General features: G+C 50.4%; 1 protein-coding gene across 3 annotated transcripts; it reads right to left on the bottom strand.

Moving 5' to 3' along the window:
- Positions 1–1,163: 1,163 nt before the first annotated feature.
- LOC140111678 (uncharacterized) lies at positions 1,164–21,645 on the bottom strand. Of its 3 annotated transcripts, none has more exons than XM_072132404.1 (9): positions 21,496–21,645; positions 20,629–20,751; positions 18,686–18,794; positions 18,509–18,595; positions 9,604–9,686; positions 8,769–8,862; positions 6,663–6,767; positions 3,027–3,128; positions 1,164–2,538 (listed from the first exon to the last, which is right to left on the bottom strand). In XM_072132404.1, exons 1-9 carry the CDS (start codon positions 21,571–21,573, stop codon positions 1,994–1,996), a joined length of 1,326 nt encoding a protein of 441 aa, XP_071988505.1. In that variant the 5' UTR covers positions 21,574–21,645; the 3' UTR covers positions 1,164–1,993. The 3 variants fall into 3 exon arrangements, with proteins under 3 accessions (XP_071988505.1, XP_071988506.1, XP_071988504.1); XM_072132405.1 differs by having other exon boundaries at positions 6,669–6,767; XM_072132403.1 differs by having other exon boundaries at positions 1,165–2,538; positions 3,027–3,126; positions 6,658–6,767.
- Between the last annotated feature and the right edge of the window lie 335 nt (positions 21,646–21,980).

The raw sequence follows: 21,980 nt of genomic DNA, 5'->3' as shown, positions 1-21,980 counted from the left end.
GAGCTCAGGAGCAGAGCACAGCAGGGACAGCAGAGAGCTCAGGCGCAGAGCACAGCAGGGACAGCAGAGAGCTCAGGTGCTGGTCACAGCAGGGACAGCAGAGAGCTCAGGCGCTGGCCACAGCAGGGACAGCAGAGAGCTCAGGCGCAGAGCACAGCAGGGACAGCAGAGAGCTCAGGAGCAGAGCACAGCAGGGACAGCAGAGAGCTCAGGAGCAGAGCACAGCAGGGACAGCAGAGAGCTCAGGAGCAGAGCACAGCAGGGACAGCAGAGCGCTAAATAACATTGATGGTTATGTTACATAGAATTGTTCCCTTCCTTGGCTGAACGTGATGGACATGAGTCTTTTTTCAACCACATGAACTTTATGTCAATGTTTAATCACTAAATACATTGTACATGGTTTGGTACTTACCCCCAATCTCGTAATATCCACCAGCGGATTCTGTGGTCATGTGATCGCCGGTGGATGGTGGTTATAGACAGGATCGCAGGATTCAACACTGAAAATCCAGCACACGCACTGGTATGTGCTCCGCCAGCTGTCCCCACAGGTGCCCACCGCGCATGCGCCAGCTGTCCCCACAGGTGCCCACCGCGCATGCGCCAGCTGTCCCCACAGGTGCCCACCGCGCATGCGCCAGCTGTCCCCACAGGTGCCCACCGCGCATGCGCCAGCTGTCCCCACAGGTGCCCACCGCGCATGCGCCAGCTGTCCCCACAGGTGCCCACCGCGCATGCGCCAGCTGTCCCCACAGGTGCCCACCGCGCATGCGCCAGCTGTCCCCACAGGTGCCCACCGCGCATGCGCCAGCTGTCCCCACAGGTGCCCACCGCGCATGCGCCAGCTGTGTGCACAATGCTGGTGTGAGTACGACGCATGTGCAGTACTCACCTATGGTGACGTCAGGGGTGCACAGATGAGCAGTGACGTGGGGGGCCGATGCAGAGGTGGGGGAGCCGGACTCCACCCCAGAGCTCTCCTGCCTCCTTCACTGAAAATCTAGAAGGAAGAGAAGTCGGCTACACAGAAACCCCCAGAAGATACATTAGGGCCTCATTACAGACTTCTATCCGGTGACACGGTATTCAGGGTCCATCGGTCACTGCTGACAGGTTCCCTTTGCCCTGATGACATATAGGACAAGAGTTTCTCGTTTTCACTGGTAACATTTATTCATTTTAGAGTTTCTAGAACTGTTACAGGTCGTCTCTGAACACGGGTCATTCCCACCCCAGCATGGGGCCACTATCCCACCCCAGCATGGGGCCGCTATCCCACCCCATCACGTGGCCGCTATCCCACCCCAGCATGGGGCCGCTATCCCACCCCAGCATGGGGCCGCTATCCCACCCCAGCATGGGGCCGCTATCCCACCCCAGCATGGGGCCGCTATCCCACCCCAGCATGGGGCCGCTATCCCACCCCAGCATGGGGCCGCTATCCCACCCCAGCATGGGGCCGCTATCCCACCCCAGCATGGGGCCGCTATCCCACCCCAGCATGGGGCCACGCCCTGTGTTCTGTTGTACGGTGCTCCATCAAAATCCATCGCGATACTTATAGATCCAGGACTGCAGTACCTTATTATATTTCTTATCCATGGCCTCCTTCCTTCGAACATCAACTTTGGTAAATATGCCAGAAGGGCTCTCTGGGCATTATCAGAGCCCCTCCGTGCTGCAGATTCACAGGCTGTTATACTGTACGGAAGCAGTTTCCCCCTTCCACTGTTTGCTGAAACTTCCTGTGCTGCAAAGAGATATCATGCAGAGGGACGGGGAGGGGAAACAGTGTAATAGCCTGTGAAGCTACAGCATGGAGGCACTCTGGTTACGCCTCAAAAGCCCCTCTCATGCATTAGCATAATTATTGGAGGTGACCATGTATAATGTAAGAAGATCCCACAGTCCCAGTACCTGGATCCATGAGTAAGTGTCCCCGGATTTTGAGGGTAGTTTTCCTGGAGCTTGCACCCCGGGGCGAGGCGATTCAGCCGGTAAGAGGCCGTTCAGCGCTGTGAACCCTCTGATGAATGACAAGGCTGGACCTTAACATGAAGAAGTCTCCGCAGTCTGGGCAGGAGTAACGCTTCAATCCTTTGTGGCTCTTCCGATGGTTCACCAGGTGAGACTGGCGGATAAAGTTTTCTCCGCACTCGGGACACGAGAAAGGTTCGTTCTCCGCGTGAAACTTCTGGTGCATGAGGAGACTCTGCTTCTGTGCGTACAGCTTCCCGCACTCGCTGCACTTGTAGGGCTTCTCTCCCGTGTGGAGTCTCTGGTGTCGCAGGTAATTTGCCTTCTGTATAAACTCTTTTCCGCATTGTGAACATGAAAACGGTTTTTCTCCCGAGTGGATCCTGCGGTGCAGAACCAGACTGGACTTGTGCTTAAAGAAACCTCCACAGTCGCCACAGAAGAAGGGCTTTTCTGCCGTCACATATTTACAGTCGATGCCGTGGACTTTCTGCCCAGTGGTGGACGTGGCTGTGTCTTCTCTGCTGGTCCCACGCATGAAGCGGGTCTCCCTGCCACCTGGAGGAGGGAAAGGCGTGATAGAGATGACCAATAGTCTACAGGTGCTGGGAACATCTAATGGGTACGAAAGGTTTGTCTAACTTTTGTTTGACAGATTATTGGTTAAAAATAGTTGGGCATATGGAAAGCAAATGGAATTCGGCAGATCGTATATGCGTTTCTAGCGGCAACCATCCCCCGGTGTCTTGTATTGTCTGAATATTTCAGCGGTTGCTGATCGCATGCATAGAAACCCATATGCGACCAGCCCTGCCCCCGTGCACTCTGACATAGGGAGGGGTGGGTCCACGGCTCCAATGGACCATGGCGCAGGAAACAAGGAGCACCTTTAACCCCCCGTCATGTGCACAAGGGAATGGGAACGGCTACTGGACCTCCCTGCATTATCCGGGACAGAAAGCCACTAAACAAGCCTGGCAGCACCGGACTGTCATCATGGGGACAAACACCTTCCCGTGTGAGGAGCCTGAAACCAGAGAACACACCCGGACTGACGCCTGAAGAAACATCTTCCTTCTTTATCTTCATTCGGGTCTCCGCTTCCTCCGATTTAACGACAATCTTCAGACCTTGGACGCGGTCGTCCTGCCAGAGACAGAAAGAAAGGACGGATTACCGGATCTCAGAAATACAGACGTAGTTTTACCCTTATACAGAGCCCTGGTCAGACCTCACATCGAGTATTGGGGACAGGTTTGGGCACCAGTGTATAAAAAGGACATAGAAGAGCTGGACGGGTGCAGAGGAGAGCAAGGAAATGAGCGTATCAGATCCACCAGTGGCCCCTGCCAGTAATAGTACAGCCGGTCACCTACTTAAGGACGTGAGATGTCGCCTCTTCCCAAAAGTCCTCATCTATCAGAATATAATAACCGTTATTCCATTCTCTGAACCCCCTAATGCACTTTTATTTGGGCATTTTGCAACACAAAAAATTGTTGATAATAAATGATGTAAAAGCCGCACCGGCCCAGAAATGGCATCAATGAAAAGTCACCACATCCTGCAAAATATTACACAGAATAGGGCAAAGGGAAGAATTTTTTTAAAAATATATTAAAACCTATATAAATTTGTTATCTCCGTAATCGTACAGACCCAAAGAATAAATGAGAGGAGCGCACAACGAAAGCCATAAAAACAGGGCCCAAAATAAAAGGCACAAAACTTCACTGGATTTGGAATTTATTTCCCAGTATCCGGGAAGGAATATTACATCCCGCTACTAGGAAGTAAGATGTGTTACACAGAAAATAAACCCAAATAAAGTGGAAACACAAAAGAGCACCAGCGGGAAAGGGTTAAGGAGCAAAGAAGGCTGGAAATAAAACGAGGCCCCTGATAAAGCAATGGATAATGTGGAGGCTGCTGTGGGGGAAGTATACACAGGGTCCACACATAAGACACATGCCAGGACACAAAGCTTCTACCATAGTCCTCTCATAATATGGCACCACCCTACAGGCCCCATTACTGGCAGGTACGAGGATCCTCCTCTTTACATACTGAAGGCAGAGTCTCTTATTATTAAAGACATCACTTAGAAGTTGTATTCCCACAAAAGACAAGATTCCTAATATATACTCAGGATAAGAGAATAACACATTCTCTAACAAAAATCCAGCATTTCACAGATACAAGTCCAACCTGTCTCTATCAGTCCTGGCCTTTAGTATTTGGTCGTCCCTGGATACGACCGTAAATCTTCTGTCTATGGTCGGATTCTTCTCATGAATAGCATCTTCTGTCTGCACAGTTGCAGTGCTCTCTACTTCCTGTCCAACTCCCCTGCATTACAAGACAGCTCAGACACAGGCACTTCCTGCCGGAAAGCAGCAGCGTGTAGAGACTTATGCATTGTGTTTTATATCTATCTCATGGATCTCCTCATTTCTGATCTGTCTTATCTATTTTATCTATGTGTCAGATACTAGTACAATGTTCAGAAGCTAAATAAAAATGTAAATAAACCCTGCACCCTGATAATCTAAGCACATTGTCAGCTCAAGCATCTGACAGCACAGAGGGATCATGAAGTGTCTGCTCAGAGAGTCCCCGCTCACAGCACAGAGGGATCATGAAGTGTCTGCTCAGAGAGTCCCCGCTCACATCACAGAGGAATCATGAAGTGTCTGCTCAGAGAGTCCCCGCTCACAGCACAGAGGAATCATGAAGTGTCTGCTCAGAGAGTCCCCGCTCACAGCACAGAGGAATCATGAAGTGTCTGCTCAGAGAGACCCCGCTCACAGCACAGAGGAATCATGAAGTGTCTGCTCAGAGAGTCCCCGCTCACAGCACAGAGGAATCATGAAGTGTCTGCTCAGAGAGTCCCCGCTCACAGCACAGAGGAATCATGAAGTGTCTGCTCAGAGAGTCCCCGCTCACAGCACAGAGGGATCATGAAGTGTCTGCTCAGAGACTTGCCGCTCACAGCACAGAGGGATCATGAAGTGTCTGCTCAGAGAGTCCTCGCTCACAGCACAGAGGGATCATGAAGTGTCTGCTCAGAGAGTCCCCGCTCACAGCACAGAGGGATCATGAAGTGTCTGCTCAGAGAGTCCTCGCTCACAGCACAGAGGGATCATGAAGTGTCTGCTCAGAGAGTCCCCGCTCACAGCACAGAGGAATCATGAAGTGTCTGCTCAGAGAGTCCCCGCTCACAGCACAGAGGGATCATGAAGTGTCTGCTCAGAGAGTCCCCGCTCACAGCACAGAGGGATCATGAAGTGTCTGCTCAGAGAGTCCCCGCTCACAGCACAGAGGAATCATGAAGGGTCTGCTCAGAGAGTCCCCGCTCACAGCACAGAGGGATCATGAAGTGTCTGCTCAGAGAGTCCCCGCTCACAGCACAGAGGGATCATGATGTGTCTGCTCAGAGAGTCCCCGCTCACAGCACAGAGGGATCATGAAGTGTCTGCTCAGAGAGTCCTCGCTCACAGCACAGAGGGATCATGAAGTGTCTGCTCAGAGACTTGCCGCTCACAGCACAGAGGGATCATGAAGTGTCTGCTCAGAGAGTCCCCGCTCACAGCACAGAGGGATCATGAAGTGTCTGCTCAGAGAGTCCTCGCTCACAGCACAGAGGGATCATGAAGTGTCTGCTCAGAGAGTCCCCGCTCACAGCACAGAGGGATCATGAAGTGTCTGCTCAGAAAGTCCCCGCTCACAGCACAGAGGAATCATGAAGTGTCTGCTCAGAGAGTCCCCGCTCACAGCACAGAGGGATCATGAAGTGTCTGCTCAGAGAGTCCCCGCTCACAGCACAGAGGGATCATGAAGTGTCTGCTCAGAGAGTCCCCGCTCACAGCACAGAGGAATCATGAAGTGTCTGCTCAGAGAGTCCCCGCTCACAGCACAGAGGAATCATGAAGTGTCTGCTCAGAGAGTCCCCGCTCACAGCACAGAGGGATCATGAAGTGTCTGCTCAGAGAGTCCCCGCTCACAGCACAGAGGGATCATGAAGTGTCTGCTCAGAGAGTCCCCGCTCACAGCACAGAGGGATCATGAAGTGTCTGCTCAGAGAGTCCCTGCTCACAGCACAGAGGGACCATGAAGTGTCTGCTCAGAGAGTCCTCGCTCACAGCACAGAGGGATCATGAAGTGTCTGCTCAGAGAGTCCCCGCTCACAGCACAGAGGAATCATGAAGTGTCTGCTCAGAGAGTCCCCGCTCACAGCACAGAGGAATCATGAAGTGTCTGCTCTGAGAGACCCCGCTCACAGCACAGAGGGATCATGAAGTGTCTGCTCAGAGAGTCCCCGCTCACAGCACAGAGGGATCATGAAGTGTCTGCTCAGAGAGTCCCCGCTCACAGCACAGAGGGATCATGAAGTGTCTGCTCAGAGAGTCCCTGCTCACAGCACAGAGGGACCATGAAGTGTCTGCTCAGAGAGTCCTCGCTCACAGCACAGAGGGATCATGAAGTGTCTGCTCAGAGAGTCCCCGCTCACAGCACAGAGGAATCATGAAGTGTCTGCTCAGAGAGTCCCCGCTCACAGCACAGAGGAATCATGAAGTGTCTGCTCTGAGAGACCCCACTCACACTACACTGACCATCACTGAGCGATAGGAGCTAAACAGCCATAAAATTGAGTAAGTCTGGAGTAAAGCTACTTACCTCCTCCTCGTCCTCCTCCTCTGTTGTTTCACTGTCATCACTCTCCTCCTCTGTGCAGTCCTGTGTATTAGGAGGGCTGGGGGGCAGCTGTGAGATGTTCCTTGCCCCATCTGTACAACATAAAACACACAGGACATGATTTCTGTGAGGACCGGTTTCATGTGATTTCCAGGACCATCAACTTTATCAACATTCGGAGGGGCATTAAAAACCCACATTAAAGGCAACATGTCACCTACTTTTACCCCAATAAACTAACAGCCCCCTCAAGTAGGGCATGACGTGTCCTTTGGAGAAATCCCTCTTATGTGTAATCTTTCCCATTTACCTATTATTAAAAAACACCCCCAATATGTATTCTTGCCTGAGATGAGTCACTTTTAGAGGCTGAAGATGCTCATAGTCGCTATGGTCCTGGAGCTCACAGAAACATCAGGCTGATCGGAAAGATTCGCATCTTTAATATGACACAAAAGTATCAATCTAAGTTCTATAGAGCCCCTGATAGGGGACCTGAAAATGACACTGTCATTGCCAAACCCCCTCAGCTCCTCGTAGCTGTAATTATTTATAATAATACGAGGAGCTGCGCACTGAAGATAGGAGGAGGATCAGAGGCTACAGGGGCGTGGAGTAACAGCACCGTGCAGCCTCAGCTCCAGCTGTTACACGCCCCAGGAGCCTCTAGAAAATTTGCATATTACCCCAATAAAACATTATAAAAGAGGGGAGTAAAGGATTAGCCCTAAAAAGGTCTATCCTTCCAAACGGTAGATGCACCTACCACCGGATCTGACTTAATAGGTAGATCCGTGGCTGTAGGTTTCCTTTAAGTAATATGAACATTTTCAGCAGAGGCTACTGGGGCGTGGAGTGACCTCCCCGGACTGTGGGGGCAAAGGCGACTCCACGTACCAGTAGCCTCTGCTGTTCCACCTCCTTGCACTGCCGATACAGCTTGTTTTTGCGCCAAGTCCATTTGCATAAGCCCATCACACCTGCAGTGCACATAAGTCTTTGTGCATTATCTCAGCACTTTCACTACAATATAATTGTATGTTTTAACTAACCTGGCTCCCTACCAAAATCCTCTGTGTAGTCCCAGGGGTTGGGCTTTGGTCTTGTCTCTGCTACTCAATAACTCCTAAGCTCTCAGCCCCCCGCCCCCCTTTGTGCTCCTGTACAGCTCCTCCCTCCTGCTCCTTCACTCGCACAGCAATAAAGCTCACTGCATGGTGGGGAGGGAGGAGCTGTACAGGAGCAAAAATGAGGGGGCGAGAGCTCAGGAGTCACATGTTTATTTTTTTAAAATGCATCCAAACCAAAGCCCAACCCCTGGGACTCAGCACAGGATTCTGGCACAAAGACATCTTTGCAGCTGTAATGGACTTTTGCAACCTGTCTTCAGTGAAAATGAGGTCCCTGGTGACAGGTTCCCTTTAAGTGCCAGCAGCTGTAAGAGCATGTACTTTACCACCTGTACCAGGGAATGCACCGAGGACGTGCAGGCCTTTGCTGACACAGCTTGGAGAGGTTTCTGCACGCCTCAGAAGCCAAAAGGTTTTCTTATTATTCAGATAAGGGTTAGATCAGGTTATAGGATTACAAAAAGATGGTAGATTCCTGATGGTGGGTTTCCTTTAAGACAATCCATAGCCCGAATACAGATAATGCAGTCAGTGCAACATGGGCGTGGCCACGGGGTTAGGTGCACCCTCGTTTCTTCAGATACACAGGGGGAGCAGGGTGCTGTCAGTACAGGTAGTGAAAGGTGAACTACTATTGGGTTGTGGGACTCCAATTACATGAAATACTCCAAGATATGGAATGTATGAGAGTAAGTAACTGTGCAGCCTGGGAAACATGCCATGCAGAGCAGGGGTGTGCAGGGCCATAGCTCTCGGGGGGGTGCAGGGCCATAGCTCTCGGGGGGGTGCAGGGCCATAGCTCTCGGGGGGGTGCAGGGCCATAGCTCTCGGGGGGGTGCAGGGCCATAGCTCTCGGGGTGCTCGGGGGCAGAAAGAGAGAGGTAGGTGTAAAATCTGATAATTCACAAGAAAATAAACCTCATTAAAATATAAAAGAATATACAGCTGTTTGATACTCCATACCTGCTCCAGGACCTATAGGAACTTCCTCATCCTCCTCCTTAAAGCGAAGGTCCCGCCCCCCGGCATCGTTCAGCATAATATTCTGCCGGACGTCCTAGATGACATCAAACAATCAATAAAACCCAATAATGTCCTGCAGGAGTCACCAAGAGAACCCAAAGCCTCTGCTATCATGATGTGTTTTATGGCTGCACGGCCACTATTGCCTTCTGGACAATCCCTTTAACCCAAAATAAGCAGAATTTATTTGGATACTCGCTGTAGCTCCCGGCATTGCCCTGGATAGTAAATAACTGCTCTTAGCTACAAGAAAATAGAATAGGTTACAAATATATATTTTGTAGTTATTTATACCGACGCCGGCCCGCCCTCAGCCCAGCCGCCGGCCCGACGCCCCCGCCCTCAGCCCAGCCGCCGGCCCGACGCCCCCGCCCCCTCAGCCCAGCCGCCGGCCCGACGCCCCCGCCCCCTCAGCCCAGCCGCCGGCCCGCCTCCCCCGCCCCCTCAGCCCAGCCGCCGGCCCGCCTCCCCCGCCCCCTCAGCCCAGCCGCCGGCCCGCCTCCCCCGCCCCCTCAGCCCAGCCGCCGGCCCGCCTCCCCCGCCCCCTCAGCCCAGCCGCCGGCCCGCCTCCCCCGCCCCCTCAGCCCAGCCGCCGGCCCGCCTCCCCCGCCCCCTCAGCCCAGCCGCCGGCCCGCCTCCCCCGCCCCCTCAGCCCAGCCGCCGGCCCGCCTCCCCCGCCCCCTCAACCCGGCCGGTCCAGTCCAGAGAGATCTGGATAAATTTATGACTTTCCACATACAGATTTTTTTACACAACCAACACAATGTAGAGTTACCGTTGTCTCCGCAGGATCGGCAATGTGTTGTGATGGATCCATTGGTCCTTGGCTTTTGTGTAAACTATCCGGTATAAAATTACCTTCATTGGAAAATACAAGATACATTTTATCAGTACAGAAGCAGCAGAAGCACGAGTGATAGGACACGTGCTACAGGCAGTAAGTATCTGATGATATATGTAACCCGGCTACATCCTCCATCAGCCCATACAGTGATAGGACACGTGCTACATGCAGTAAGTATCTGATGATATATGTAACCCGGCTACATCCTCCATCAGCTCATACAGTGATAGGACACGTGCTACAGGCAGTAAGTATCTGATGATATATGTAACCCGGCTACATCCTCCATCAGCCCATACAGTGATAGGACATGTGCTACAGGCAGTAAGTATCTGATGATATATGTAACCCGGCTACATCCTCCATCAGCCCATACAGTGATAGGACACGTGCTACAGGCAGTAAGTATCTGATGATATGTGTAACCCGGCTACATCCTCCATCAGCCCATACAGTGATAGGACACGTGCTACAGGCAGTAAGTATCTGATGACACATGTAACCCGGCTACATCCTCCATCAGCCCATACAGTGATAGGACACGTGCTACAGGCAGTAAGTATCTGATGATATGTGTAACCCGGCTACATCCCCCATCAGCCCATACAGTGATAGGACACGTGCTACAGGCAGTAAGTATCTGATGATATGTGTAACCCGGCTACATCCCCCATCAGCCCATACAGTGACAGGACACCTGCTACAGGCAGTAAGTATCTGATGATATATGTAACCCGGCTACATCCCCCATCAGCCCATACAGTGATAGGACACGTGCTACAGGCAGTAAGTATCTGATGATATATGTCACCCGGCTACATCCTCCATCAGCCCATACAGTGATAGGACACGTGCTACAGGCAGTAAGTATCTGATGATATATGTAACCCGGCTACATCCCCCATCAGCCCATACAGTGATAGGACACGTGCTACAGGCAGTAAGTATCTGATGACATGTGTAACCCGGCTACATCCTCCATCAGCCCATACAGTGATAGGACACGTGCTACAGGCAGTAAGTATCTGATGATACGTGTAACCCGGCTACATCCCCCATCAGCCCGTACAGTGATAGGACACGTGCTACAGGCAGTAAGTATCTGATGACATATGTAACCCGGCTACATCCTCCATCAGCCCATACAGTGATAGGACACGTGCTACAGGCAGTAAGTATCTGATAATATATGTAACCCGGCTACATCCTCCATCAGCTCATACAGTGATAGGACACGTGCTACAGGCAGTAAGTATCTGATGACATATGTAACCCGGCTACATCCTCCATCAGCCCATACAGTGATAGGACACGTGCTACAGGCAGTAAGTATCTGATGACATATGTAACCCGGCTACATCCCCCATCAGCCCATACAGTGATAGGACACGTGCTACAGGCAGTAAGTATCTGATGATATATGTAACCCGGCTACATCCTCCATCAGCTCATACAGTGATAGGACACGTGCTACAGGCAGTAAGTATCTGATGACATATGTAACCCGGCTACATCCCCCATCAGCCCATACAGTGATAGGACACCTGCTACAGGCAGTAAGTATCTGATGATATATGTAACCCGGCTACATCCTCCATCAGCCCATACAGTGATAGGACACGTGCTACAGGCAGTAAGTATCTGATGATATATGTAACCCGGCTACATCCCCCATCAGCCCATACAGTGATAGGACACGTGCTACAGGCAGTAAGTATCTGATGATATATGTCACCCGGCTACATCCTCCATCAGCCCATACAGTGATAGGACACGTGCTACAGGCAGTAAGTATCTGATGACATATGTCACCCGGCTACATCCTCCATCAGCCCATACAGTGATAGGACACGTGCTACAGGCAGTAAGTATCTGATGATATATGTAACCCGGCTACATCCTCCATCAGCCCGTACAGTGATAGGACACGTGCTACAGGCAGTAAGTATCTGATGATATGTGTAACCCGGCTACATCCTCCATCAGCCCATACACTGATAGGACACCTGCTACAGGCAATAAGTATCTGATGACATATGTCACCCGGCTACATCCCCCATCAGCCCATACAGTGATAGGACACGTGCTACAGGCAGTAAGTATCTGATGATACATGTAACCCGGCTACATCCTCCATCAGCCCATACAGTGATAGGACACGTGCTACAGGCAATAAGTATCTGATGACATATGTCACCCGGCTACATCCCCCATCAGCCCATACAGTGATAGGACACGTGCTACAGGCAGTAAGTATCTGATGATATATGTCACCCGGCTACATCCTCCATCAGCCCATACAGTGATAGGACACGTGCTACAGGCAGTAAGTATCTGATGACATGTGTAACCCGGCTACATCCTCCATCAGCCCATACAGTGATAGGACACGTGCTACAGGCAGTAAGTATCTGATGATATATGTCACCCGGCTACATCCCCCATCAGCCCATACAGTGATAGGACACGTGCTACAGGCAGTAAGTATCTGATGATATATGTCACCCGGCTACATCCTCCATCAGCCCATACAGTGATAGGACACGTGCTACAGGCAGTAAGTATCTGATGATATATGTAACCCGGCTACATCCTCCATCAGCTCATACAGTGATAGGACACGTGCTACAGGCAGTAAGTATCTGATGACATATGTAACCCGGCTACATCCTCCATCAGCCCATACAGTGATAGGACACGTGCTACAGGCAGTAAGTATCTGATGATACATGTAACCCGGCTACATCCTCCATCAGCCCATACAGTGATAGGACACGTGCTACAGGCAGTAAGTATCTGATGATACGTGTAACCCGGCTACATCCTCCATCAGCCCGTACAGTGATAGGACACGTGCTACAGGCAGTAAGTATCTGATGATATATGTAACCCGGCTACATCCTCCATCAGCCCATACAGTGATAGGACACGTGCTACAGGCAGTAAGTATCTGATGATACATGTAACCCGGCTACATCCTCCATCAGCCCATACAGTGATAGGACACGTGCTACAGGCAGTAAGTATCTGATGACATATGTAACCCGGCTACATCCTCCATCAGCCCATACAGTGATAGGACACGTGCTACATGCAGTAAGTATCTGATGATATATGTAACCCGGCTACATCCTCCATCAGTCCATACAGTGATAGGACACGTGCTACAGGCAGTAAGTATCTGATGATACGTGTAACCCGGCTACATCCCCCATCAGCCCATACAGTGATAGGACACGTGCTACAGGCAGTAAGTATCTGATGATATATGTAACCCGGCTACATCCCCCATCAGCCCGTACAGTGATAGGACACGTGCTACAGGCAGTAAGTATCTGATGACATATGTAACCCGGCTACATCCTCCATCAGCCCATACAGTGATAGGACACGTGCTACAGGCAGTAAGTATCTGATAATATATGTAACCCGGCTACATCCTCCATCAGCTCATACAGTGATAGGACACGTGCTACAGGCAGTAAGTATCTGATGACATATGTAACCCGGCTACATCCTCCATCAGCCCATACAGTGATAGGACACGTGCTACAGGCAGTAAGTATCTGATGACATATGTAACCCGGCTACATCCCCCATCAGCCCATACAGTGATAGGACACGTGCTACAGGCAGTAAGTATCTGATGATATATGTAACCCGGCTACATCCTCCATCAGCTCATACAGTGATAGGACACGTGCTACAGGCAGTAAGTATCTGATGACATATGTAACCCGGCTACATCCCCCATCAGCCCATACAGTGATAGGACACGTGCTACAGGCAGTAAGTATCTGATGATATATGTAACCCGGCTACATCCTCCATCAGCCCGTACAGTGATAGGACACGTGCTACAGGCAGTAAGTATCTGATGATATGTGTAACCCGGCTACATCCTCCATCAGCCCATACACTGATAGGACACCTGCTACAGGCAATAAGTATCTGATGACATATGTCACCCGGCTACATCCCCCATCAGCCCATACAGTGATAGGACACGTGCTACAGGCAGTAAGTATCTGATGATACATGTAACCCGGCTACATCCTCCATCAGCCCATACAGTGATAGGACACGTGCTACAGGCAATAAGTATCTGATGACATGTGTAACCCGGCTACATCCTCCATCAGCCCGTACAGTGATAGGACACGTGCTACAGGCAGTAAGTATCTGATGATATATGTAACCCGGCTACATCCTCCATCAGCCCATACAGTGATAGGACACGTGCTACAGGCAGTAAGTATCTGATGATACGTGTAACCCGGCTACATCCTCCATCAGCCCATACAGTGATAGGACACGTGCTACAGGCAGTAAGTATCTGATGATATGTGTAACCCGGCTACATCCTCCATCAGCCCATACACTGATAGGACACCTGCTACAGGCAATAAGTATCTGATGACATATGTCACCCGGCTACATCCCCCATCAGCCCATACAGTGATAGGACACGTGCTACAGGCAGTAAGTATCTGATGATACATGTAACCCGGCTACATCCTCCATCAGCCCATACAGTGATAGGACACGTGCTACAGGCAATAAGTATCTGATGACATATGTCACCCGGCTACATCCCCCATCAGCCCATACAGTGATAGGACACGTGCTACAGGCAGTAAGTATCTGATGATATATGTCACCCGGCTACATCCTCCATCAGCCCATACAGTGATAGGACACGTGCTACAGGCAGTAAGTATCTGATGACATGTGTAACCCGGCTACATCCTCCATCAGCCCATACAGTGATAGGACACGTGCTACAGGCAGTAAGTATCTGATGATATATGTCACCCGGCTACATCCCCCATCAGCCCATACAGTGATAGGACACGTGCTACAGGCAGTAAGTATCTGATGATATATGTCACCCGGCTACATCCTCCATCAGCCCATACAGTGATAGGACACGTGCTACAGGCAGTAAGTATCTGATGATATATGTCACCCGGCTACATCCTCCATCAGCCCATACAGTGATAGGACACGTGCTACAGGCAGTAAGTATCTGATGATACATGTAACCCGGCTACATCCTCCATCAGCCCATACAGTGATAGGACACGTGCTACAGGCAGTAAGTATCTGATGATACGTGTAACCCGGCTACATCCTCCATCAGCCCATACAGTGATAGGACACGTGCTACAGGCAGTAAGTATCTGATGATACATGTAACCCGGCTACATCCTCCATCAGCCCATACAGTGATAGGACACGTGCTACAGGCAGTAAGTATCTGATGATACATGTAACCCGGCTACATCCTCCATCAGCCCATACAGTGATAGGACACGTGCTACAGGCAGTAAGTATCTGATGATATATGTAACCCGGCTACATCCTCCATCAGCCCATACAGTGATAGGACACGTGCTACATGCAGTAAGTATCTGATGATATATGTAACCCGGCTACATCCTCCATCAGTCCATACAGTGATAGGACACGTGCTACATGCAGTAAGTATCTGATGATATATGTAACCCGGCTACATCCTCCATCAGCCCATACAGTGATAGGACACGTGCTACAGGCAGTAAGTATCTGATGACATATGTAACCCGGCTACATCCTCCATCAGCCCGTACAGTGATAGGACACGTGCTACAGGCAGTAAGTATCTGATGATATGTGTAACCCGGCTACATCCTCCATCAGCCCATACAGTGATAGGACACGTGCTACAGGCAGTAAGTATCTGATGATATATGTAACCCGGCTACATCCTCCATCAGCCCGTACAGTGATAGGACATGTGCTACAGGCAGTAAGTATCTGATGATATGTGTAACCCGGCTACATCCCCCATCAGCTCATACAGTGATAGGACACGTGCTACAGGCAGTAAGTATCTGATGACATATGTAACCCGGCTACATCCTCCATCAGCTCATACAGTGATAGGACACGTGCTACAGGCAGTAAGTATCTGATGACATGTGTAACCCGGCTACATCCTCCATCAGCCCGTACAGTGATAGGACACGTGCTACAGGCAGTAAGTATCTGATGACATATGTAACCCGGCTACATCCTCCATCAGCCCGTACAGTGATAGGACACGTGCTACAGGCAGTAAGTATCTGATGACATATGTAACCCGGCTACATCCTCCATCAGCCCATACAGTGATAGGACACGTGCTACAGGCAGTAAGTATCTGATGATATATGTAACCCGGCTACATCCTCCATCAGCCCATACAGTGATAGGACACGTGCTACAGGCAGTAAGTATCTGATGACATATGTAACCCGGCTACATCCCCCATCAGCCCATACAGTGATAGGACACGTGCTACAGGCAGTAAGTATCTGATGATATATGTAACCCGGCTACATCCTCCATCAGCCCATACAGTGATTACTGCCCCTTTATGTGTGACAACTCTTCTTTTCTTTTTATCCCCCAAAAAGTTTTCTAAGAAAAAATAAGAATAAAATGAATACAATTGTTACCTTATGCTACTAAAAAATTAGGAGAGGTAGGTGGCCCTCCCACTTATCTGATGTCAGGATGCTTGGGCTATAAAACCAGCATCTGCCAGAACCAGACGCCATCATAAAATTAATGACACATTGATGAGATTCTCACATCCATTACCAAGGCCAGCAAAGGGGGCGGGCCCCGCACGGCCAAGGCCAGCAAAGGGGGCGGGCCCCGCACGGCCAAGGCCAGCAGAGGGGGCGGGCCCCGCACGGCCAAGGCCAGCAGAGGGGGCGGGCCCCGCACGGCCAAGGCCAGCAGAGGGGGCGGGCCCCGCACGGCCAAGGCCAGCAAAGGGGGCGGGCCCCGCACGGCCAAGGTCAGCAAAGGGGGCGGGCCCCGCACGGCCAAGGTCAGCAAAGGGGGCGGGCCCCGCACGGCCAAGGTCAGCAAAGGGGGCGGGCCCCGCACGGCCAAGGTCAGCAAAGGGGGCGGGCCCCGCACGGCCAAGGTCAGCAAAGGGGGCGGGCCCCGCACGGCCAAGGTCAGCAAAGGGGGCGGGCCCCGCACGGCCAAGGTCAGCAAAGGGGGCGGGCCCCGCACGGCCAAGGTCAGCAAAGGGGGCGGGCCCCGCACGGCCAAGGTCAGCAAAGGGGGCGGGCCCCGCACGGCCAAGGTCAGCAAAGGGCGCGGGCCCCGCACGGCCAAGGTCAGCAAAGGGGGCGGGCCCCGCACGGCCAAGGTCAGCAAAGGGGGCGGGCCCCGCACGGCCAAGGTCAGCAAAGGGGGCGGGCCCCGCACGGCCAAGGTCAGCAAAGGGGGCGGGCCCCGCACGGCCAAGGTCAGCAAAGGGGGCGGGCCCCGCACGGCCAAGGTCAGCAAAGGGGGCGGGCCCCGCACGGCCAAGGTCAGCAAAGGGGGCGGGCCCCGCACGGCCAAGGTCAGCAAAGGGGGCGAGTTACAAATACACATATGGTCTTATGTATACAGGCGGTCCCCTACTTAAGGACACCTGACTTACAGACAACTCATAGTTACAGACAGACCCCTCTATCTGTAAGCTCTCTGGATGTTACTATAGTCCCAGGCTGCAATGATCAGCTGTAAGGTGTCTGTAATGAGGCTTTATTGATAATCCTTGGTCCCATTACAGCAAAAAATGTTTAAACTCCAATTGTCACTGGGGCCAAATTTTTTTGGGTCTGGATCTACAATGATAAATTTACAGTTTCGACTTACATACAAATTCAACTTAAGAACAAACCTCCGGACCCCATCTTGTACGTAACCCGGGGACCGCCTGTATTTCCTCCACATACTTTTGTGTCTATACAGATCTCTAGTGACAAAGTGTCAAGAGCCAAGGGATAACAGAGAGACAGGGAGCCATTAAATATCTTCCAAAATATTATTAGTGATATCCTCATGATTAGTGTGTATGCGGCGGGACGTCACGAGGGAAAAGGTGGAAGTAAGATACAAATATCACAGTCATATCCCAAGCCTTCATCAGGTCCTCTCAGGTAGGGGGGCTACAGGGGATGATGGATCCTTCTGGAAGTTTCCAGATAATAATTGTCATTCTTTGGGGATCCCCCGCAGATGGAATGACGGGGTATTTCTGCTTCCCCAGGCACCAGACATATAATGTCACGTAATGTATTCAGTGCAGGTTTTTGTATTGTAGGTTTAGGTCTGTTATCTTATGTCAGACTTTTATATACTGACCCCGTTGTTGTAAGCACTGCCCTTTTTGATATTAAAACTTCAATTTAATAAGAGCCTTCCTGTGCGCTAACCATTCCATAACACAGAAATTATGTTACCTGAATTCATTGTAATTTTGTATTTGGGAATAGTCAATGCAAGGACGTCCAACAGCCTAATATACAGCAAGTGGTAGCAGCTAGAATCAGTACATGAAAACAGGTCCACAAGTCTCGTCCACGAATCACGCGTGGCCAAAAACTAGGGACACTAGCCGTGCAACCACTAAACTTTACTCATCTCATGTGAAAATGTGGTGAGAAGAGTCATATTTGTCTGACTTTTGGGGAGATTTTATAGGTACACAGGTGAGATTTCATCCCTTACCTGAGGGGGCTGGTAGATTAGTGGGGTAAAACCTGTTACAGGTTCTCTTTAAAGTAAGGTTCTCTGTGGTAACAGGACACCAGAACTGTGTTTCGAGGTGTCACGGCTCTGAGGTGTTGGGACACGTGACGTCTATACGTGTGTTATATGACAGGGTATGTGCATACATGACGTGTAGAGCAGTATGGCAGTTGTGTAGGGGGTAAAGCGATGTGTTATATGACGCGTTTATGACGTGTAGAGCAGTATGGCAGTTGTGTAGGTGGTAAAGCGATGTGTTACACGTACTTACCAGAATGTATGTCTATAGCGCTTTCCTCCTTCTTACACTGCGCTTCATATTCCTGGCCGTCTTGTGGGTTTGTCTGACAGGACTGATCTGTGGAAGACATAGAAAGCAGCGGCAGACTCCTTATGGCGTCTTCTTCAGGTGCTGAGATGTGATCCTGCAGACATCCCGGGGTCTCACCTGCACTGATGCTCATTGGGGTCTCCTCCTCCTTGCACTGCAGGGTCGGGGATGCGTGCATGTGGCCGTCTTCTTCTTCAGGGGTCAGATAGTCTTTCACATGTTTACCCTAAATGACACAGAATATATTGTCAGATCTAGCAGTGAGCAGAGCGGATCCTCCCCACGTCCCAGTCTCACCATTAAGAACTTCATGTGCCCAGAGTGATGTTACCCAAGGTCCCACTAATAATTACAAAATGTCCCCCATATATGTATCTCAGGATGCATCCACGGCCTCCTCCCCATGTGATTTCACAGGATCAGATACATATATGGGGTAGACTTGGCAATTGTTTGTGGGTAAAGGACCTTAGATGACATCACCTTGTCACATGACTTTAGACCAATCGCAGCAGATAACCTGTTTCGCAGTTAAATTTGAGTGTTACACAGTAGTATATTGTAGTACTGTATGAGCAATCAGATCCCCCAGGGTTACAGTACCCCAGTGGGCCTCAAATAAAATACAACAAAAAGTTAAAATGTTTAATTCACCGTCCACTTTTAATCCATATAGAGAAAATAAATAAGTAATACAACCTAATAGATTAAATCCCCCCCTTTCCTTAGAACTGATAGAAAAACAAATAAAACATGCTACTAGGTATAATAAATAATAAAAAGTTCTACAACTTTCCAATATTCTTTCTGTATCAATTCCTTTCCTTTCTGCTTGCTGTCCTTCTATGGAAAGCTTCTATATTTACTGTTAGTGGACAGATCTCTGACCAAAGTCACACAGGTGCACAGCTCGTTAGAATCAGAGTGTAATCAGAGCCGCGCACCTGTGTGATATATATAACGAGAGTCGCGCACCTGTGTGATATATGTAACGAGCCGCGCACCTGTGTGATATATGTAACGAGCCGCGCACCTGTGTGATATATGTAACGAGCCGCGCACCTGTGTGATATATGTAACGAGCCGCGCACCTGTGTGATATATGTAACGAGCCGCGCACCTGTGTGATATATGTAACGAGCCGCGCACCTGTGTGATATATGTAACGAGCCGCGCACCTGTGTGATATATGTAACGAGCCGCGCACCTGTGTGATATATGTAACGAGCCGCGCACCTGTGTGATATATGTAACGAGCCGCGCACCTGTGTGATATATGTAACGAGCCGCGCACCTGTGTGATATATGTAACGAGCCGCGCACCTGTGTGACATATGTAACGAGCCGCGCACCTGTGTGATATATATAACGAGCCGCGCACCTGTGTGATATATATAACGAGCCGCGCACCTGTGTGACCATGGTCAGATTTCTGTCCATTAGTAGTTAACTTTGAAGCTTTCTATAGCAGGACAGCAAGCAGAGATCTAGAAATCTGTGAGGAAATGATACAGAAAGTAGATTGGAAAATTATACAACTTTGTTTTTTTATCATAAAAACAATAGCAATAATTTGCTGAAATGGGAACATCCCTTTAAGTGGCGCCACTAAAAAGTACAAGCGTCATGGTCCTCACCACACCGTGACCGTGCACAGCACGAGGCCTTAGGAAATAATAACCGTTTGTGTATGAATAGATCGTCATTTTGGGTCATGGCGATAACTTACGTAATTATGTTTGTTTTTTTTATTTTACATTTTAGGAAAGGAAGGTTTTTAGGCTCCTAAGAGGTGGGACTGCGGATACAGTATATACTGCCCTACAGCTGCATGGAAGTACATTGGAAATCCAGTGTAACTGTATGACGGCCTGCCTCCTGCAGGGTCTATTACACGCCCTTCTATGACAGATAGGAGCCCCTCGATGACGGCACAGGGGGGCAATGATCAGATCCATAATGCAGGCGCAGCCGCCAGCACATTAGTGAGATATAAGCAGAGGCTAAACACCCGACATGTTAGGTTAACCCCGAACTGGTTCTCAGCAGCAGACGCTCACCTCTCCGGTCAGCAGCTCAATGATCTCATTGGTCAGCTCCAGGATCTTCTGGTTGTTACTTGTCTCCGGTTGCACGGGTTCTGTAGCATCGTCTTCATCACATCGCTTTATAGGTACATAGTCCTAAGTGACAGTCACACTCCATGTTACAAAGCACACAACATAACAGAAGCATCACCTACACCAGTACGCGCCGGACCCCGGCCCCACGCGCCGGACCCCGGCCCCACGCGCCGGATCCAGCCCTACACACTGTGTCCAGCCCTCTTCATCTTTCTTACTGTGGACACATTTGTCATATGTGATTCCCCCTTTCCAATCAGATAGAACGAGGCCCAGATTGTGCTGCTCGCCCTCGTCTTTCCGGTTATGGCATTTTCTGTACTAAAGCTGCTGCTCACAAATCTGCCTCAGCAGCAGCGAAGTGGAATAGAGACTAAACACTTTGATGTCTTTGTCCTGAAGTCAATTATACGCTCACCATAGGTTTTTTTTGTAACCTCACAGCTTCCATCACATGGAGCCTAGAATAAGTAATAGAAACCAGCAGAGAAATAGTTACCCAGAGTCTGATTCCCCTGTCCTGGTTACCGCTTTTTTTCTACCTAGGAATAACCATTGTGTAACCCTCCTTGTACTTCCCCAGCCAAGAATCTTATCTCCGATAATATAATGTGCCAAACCAATCAGAATGGAGCACACTCGCATTTAGTCTCGCCTGGGAAGATAAGTGCTAATACTCAGTATGCGCCATTCTTCCCCCCCTCATATCAATGACTGGAGGACCTGCTGCAGCCAATCAGCGACCAGCGCAGGTTCTGCGGAGACACTTCCTAGAAAACCCCTTTAAGACATATAATCCCTCACCTCCCCGGTCAGCAGGTAGATGATCTTCAGGGTGAGGCGTAAGATCTTCCCAGTCATGAGGCTCCGGTCCAGCTCCATGATGTCTCCGATCGTGTCCTTAATCAGTGTCCACTCAGCGCCGCCCCATCAGGTGAGAGGAAACCAGAACAACACCTGGAAAACCAGAGATGATAATGATGATGATGATGAGTACAGCATGGCCTAACGACACGCTACACGCATGTACAGCACGGCCCCGCCTAACGACGCGCTACACGCATGTACAGCACGGCCCCGCCTAACGACGCGCTACACGCATGTACAGCACGGCCCCGCCTAACGACGCGCTACACGCATGTACAGCACGGCCCCGCCTAACGACACGCTACACATATGTACAGCACGGCCCCGCCTAACGACACGCTACACGTATGTACAGCACGGCCCCGCCTAACGACACGCTACATATATGTACAGCACGGCCCCGCCTAACGACACGCTACATG

The sequence above is a fragment of the Engystomops pustulosus genome, unplaced genomic scaffold, assembly GCF_040894005.1.
Source record: "Engystomops pustulosus unplaced genomic scaffold, aEngPut4.maternal MAT_SCAFFOLD_542, whole genome shotgun sequence".
In the NCBI taxonomy this organism is placed as follows: Eukaryota; Metazoa; Chordata; class Amphibia; order Anura; family Leptodactylidae; genus Engystomops; species Engystomops pustulosus.
Note: the sequence above shows the minus strand (reverse complement) of the source record. Positions and strands in the feature narration are given on the sequence as shown.

Excerpts from the sequence above, each read along its gene's own strand:
- LOC140111678 (XM_072132403.1), bottom strand. The coding sequence starts at position 21,573 with ATGGAGCTGGACCGGAGCCTCATGACTGGGAAGATCTTACGCCTCACC. Across the intron at positions 18,795-20,628 it reads TTGAGCTGCTGACCGGAGAG|GGTAAACATGTGAAAGACTA; the intron begins GTGAGCGTCTGC and ends TGTGTCATTTAG. Across the intron at positions 18,596-18,685 it reads CCCAATGAGCATCAGTGCAG|ATCAGTCCTGTCAGACAAAC; the intron begins GTGAGACCCCGG and ends TGTCTTCCACAG.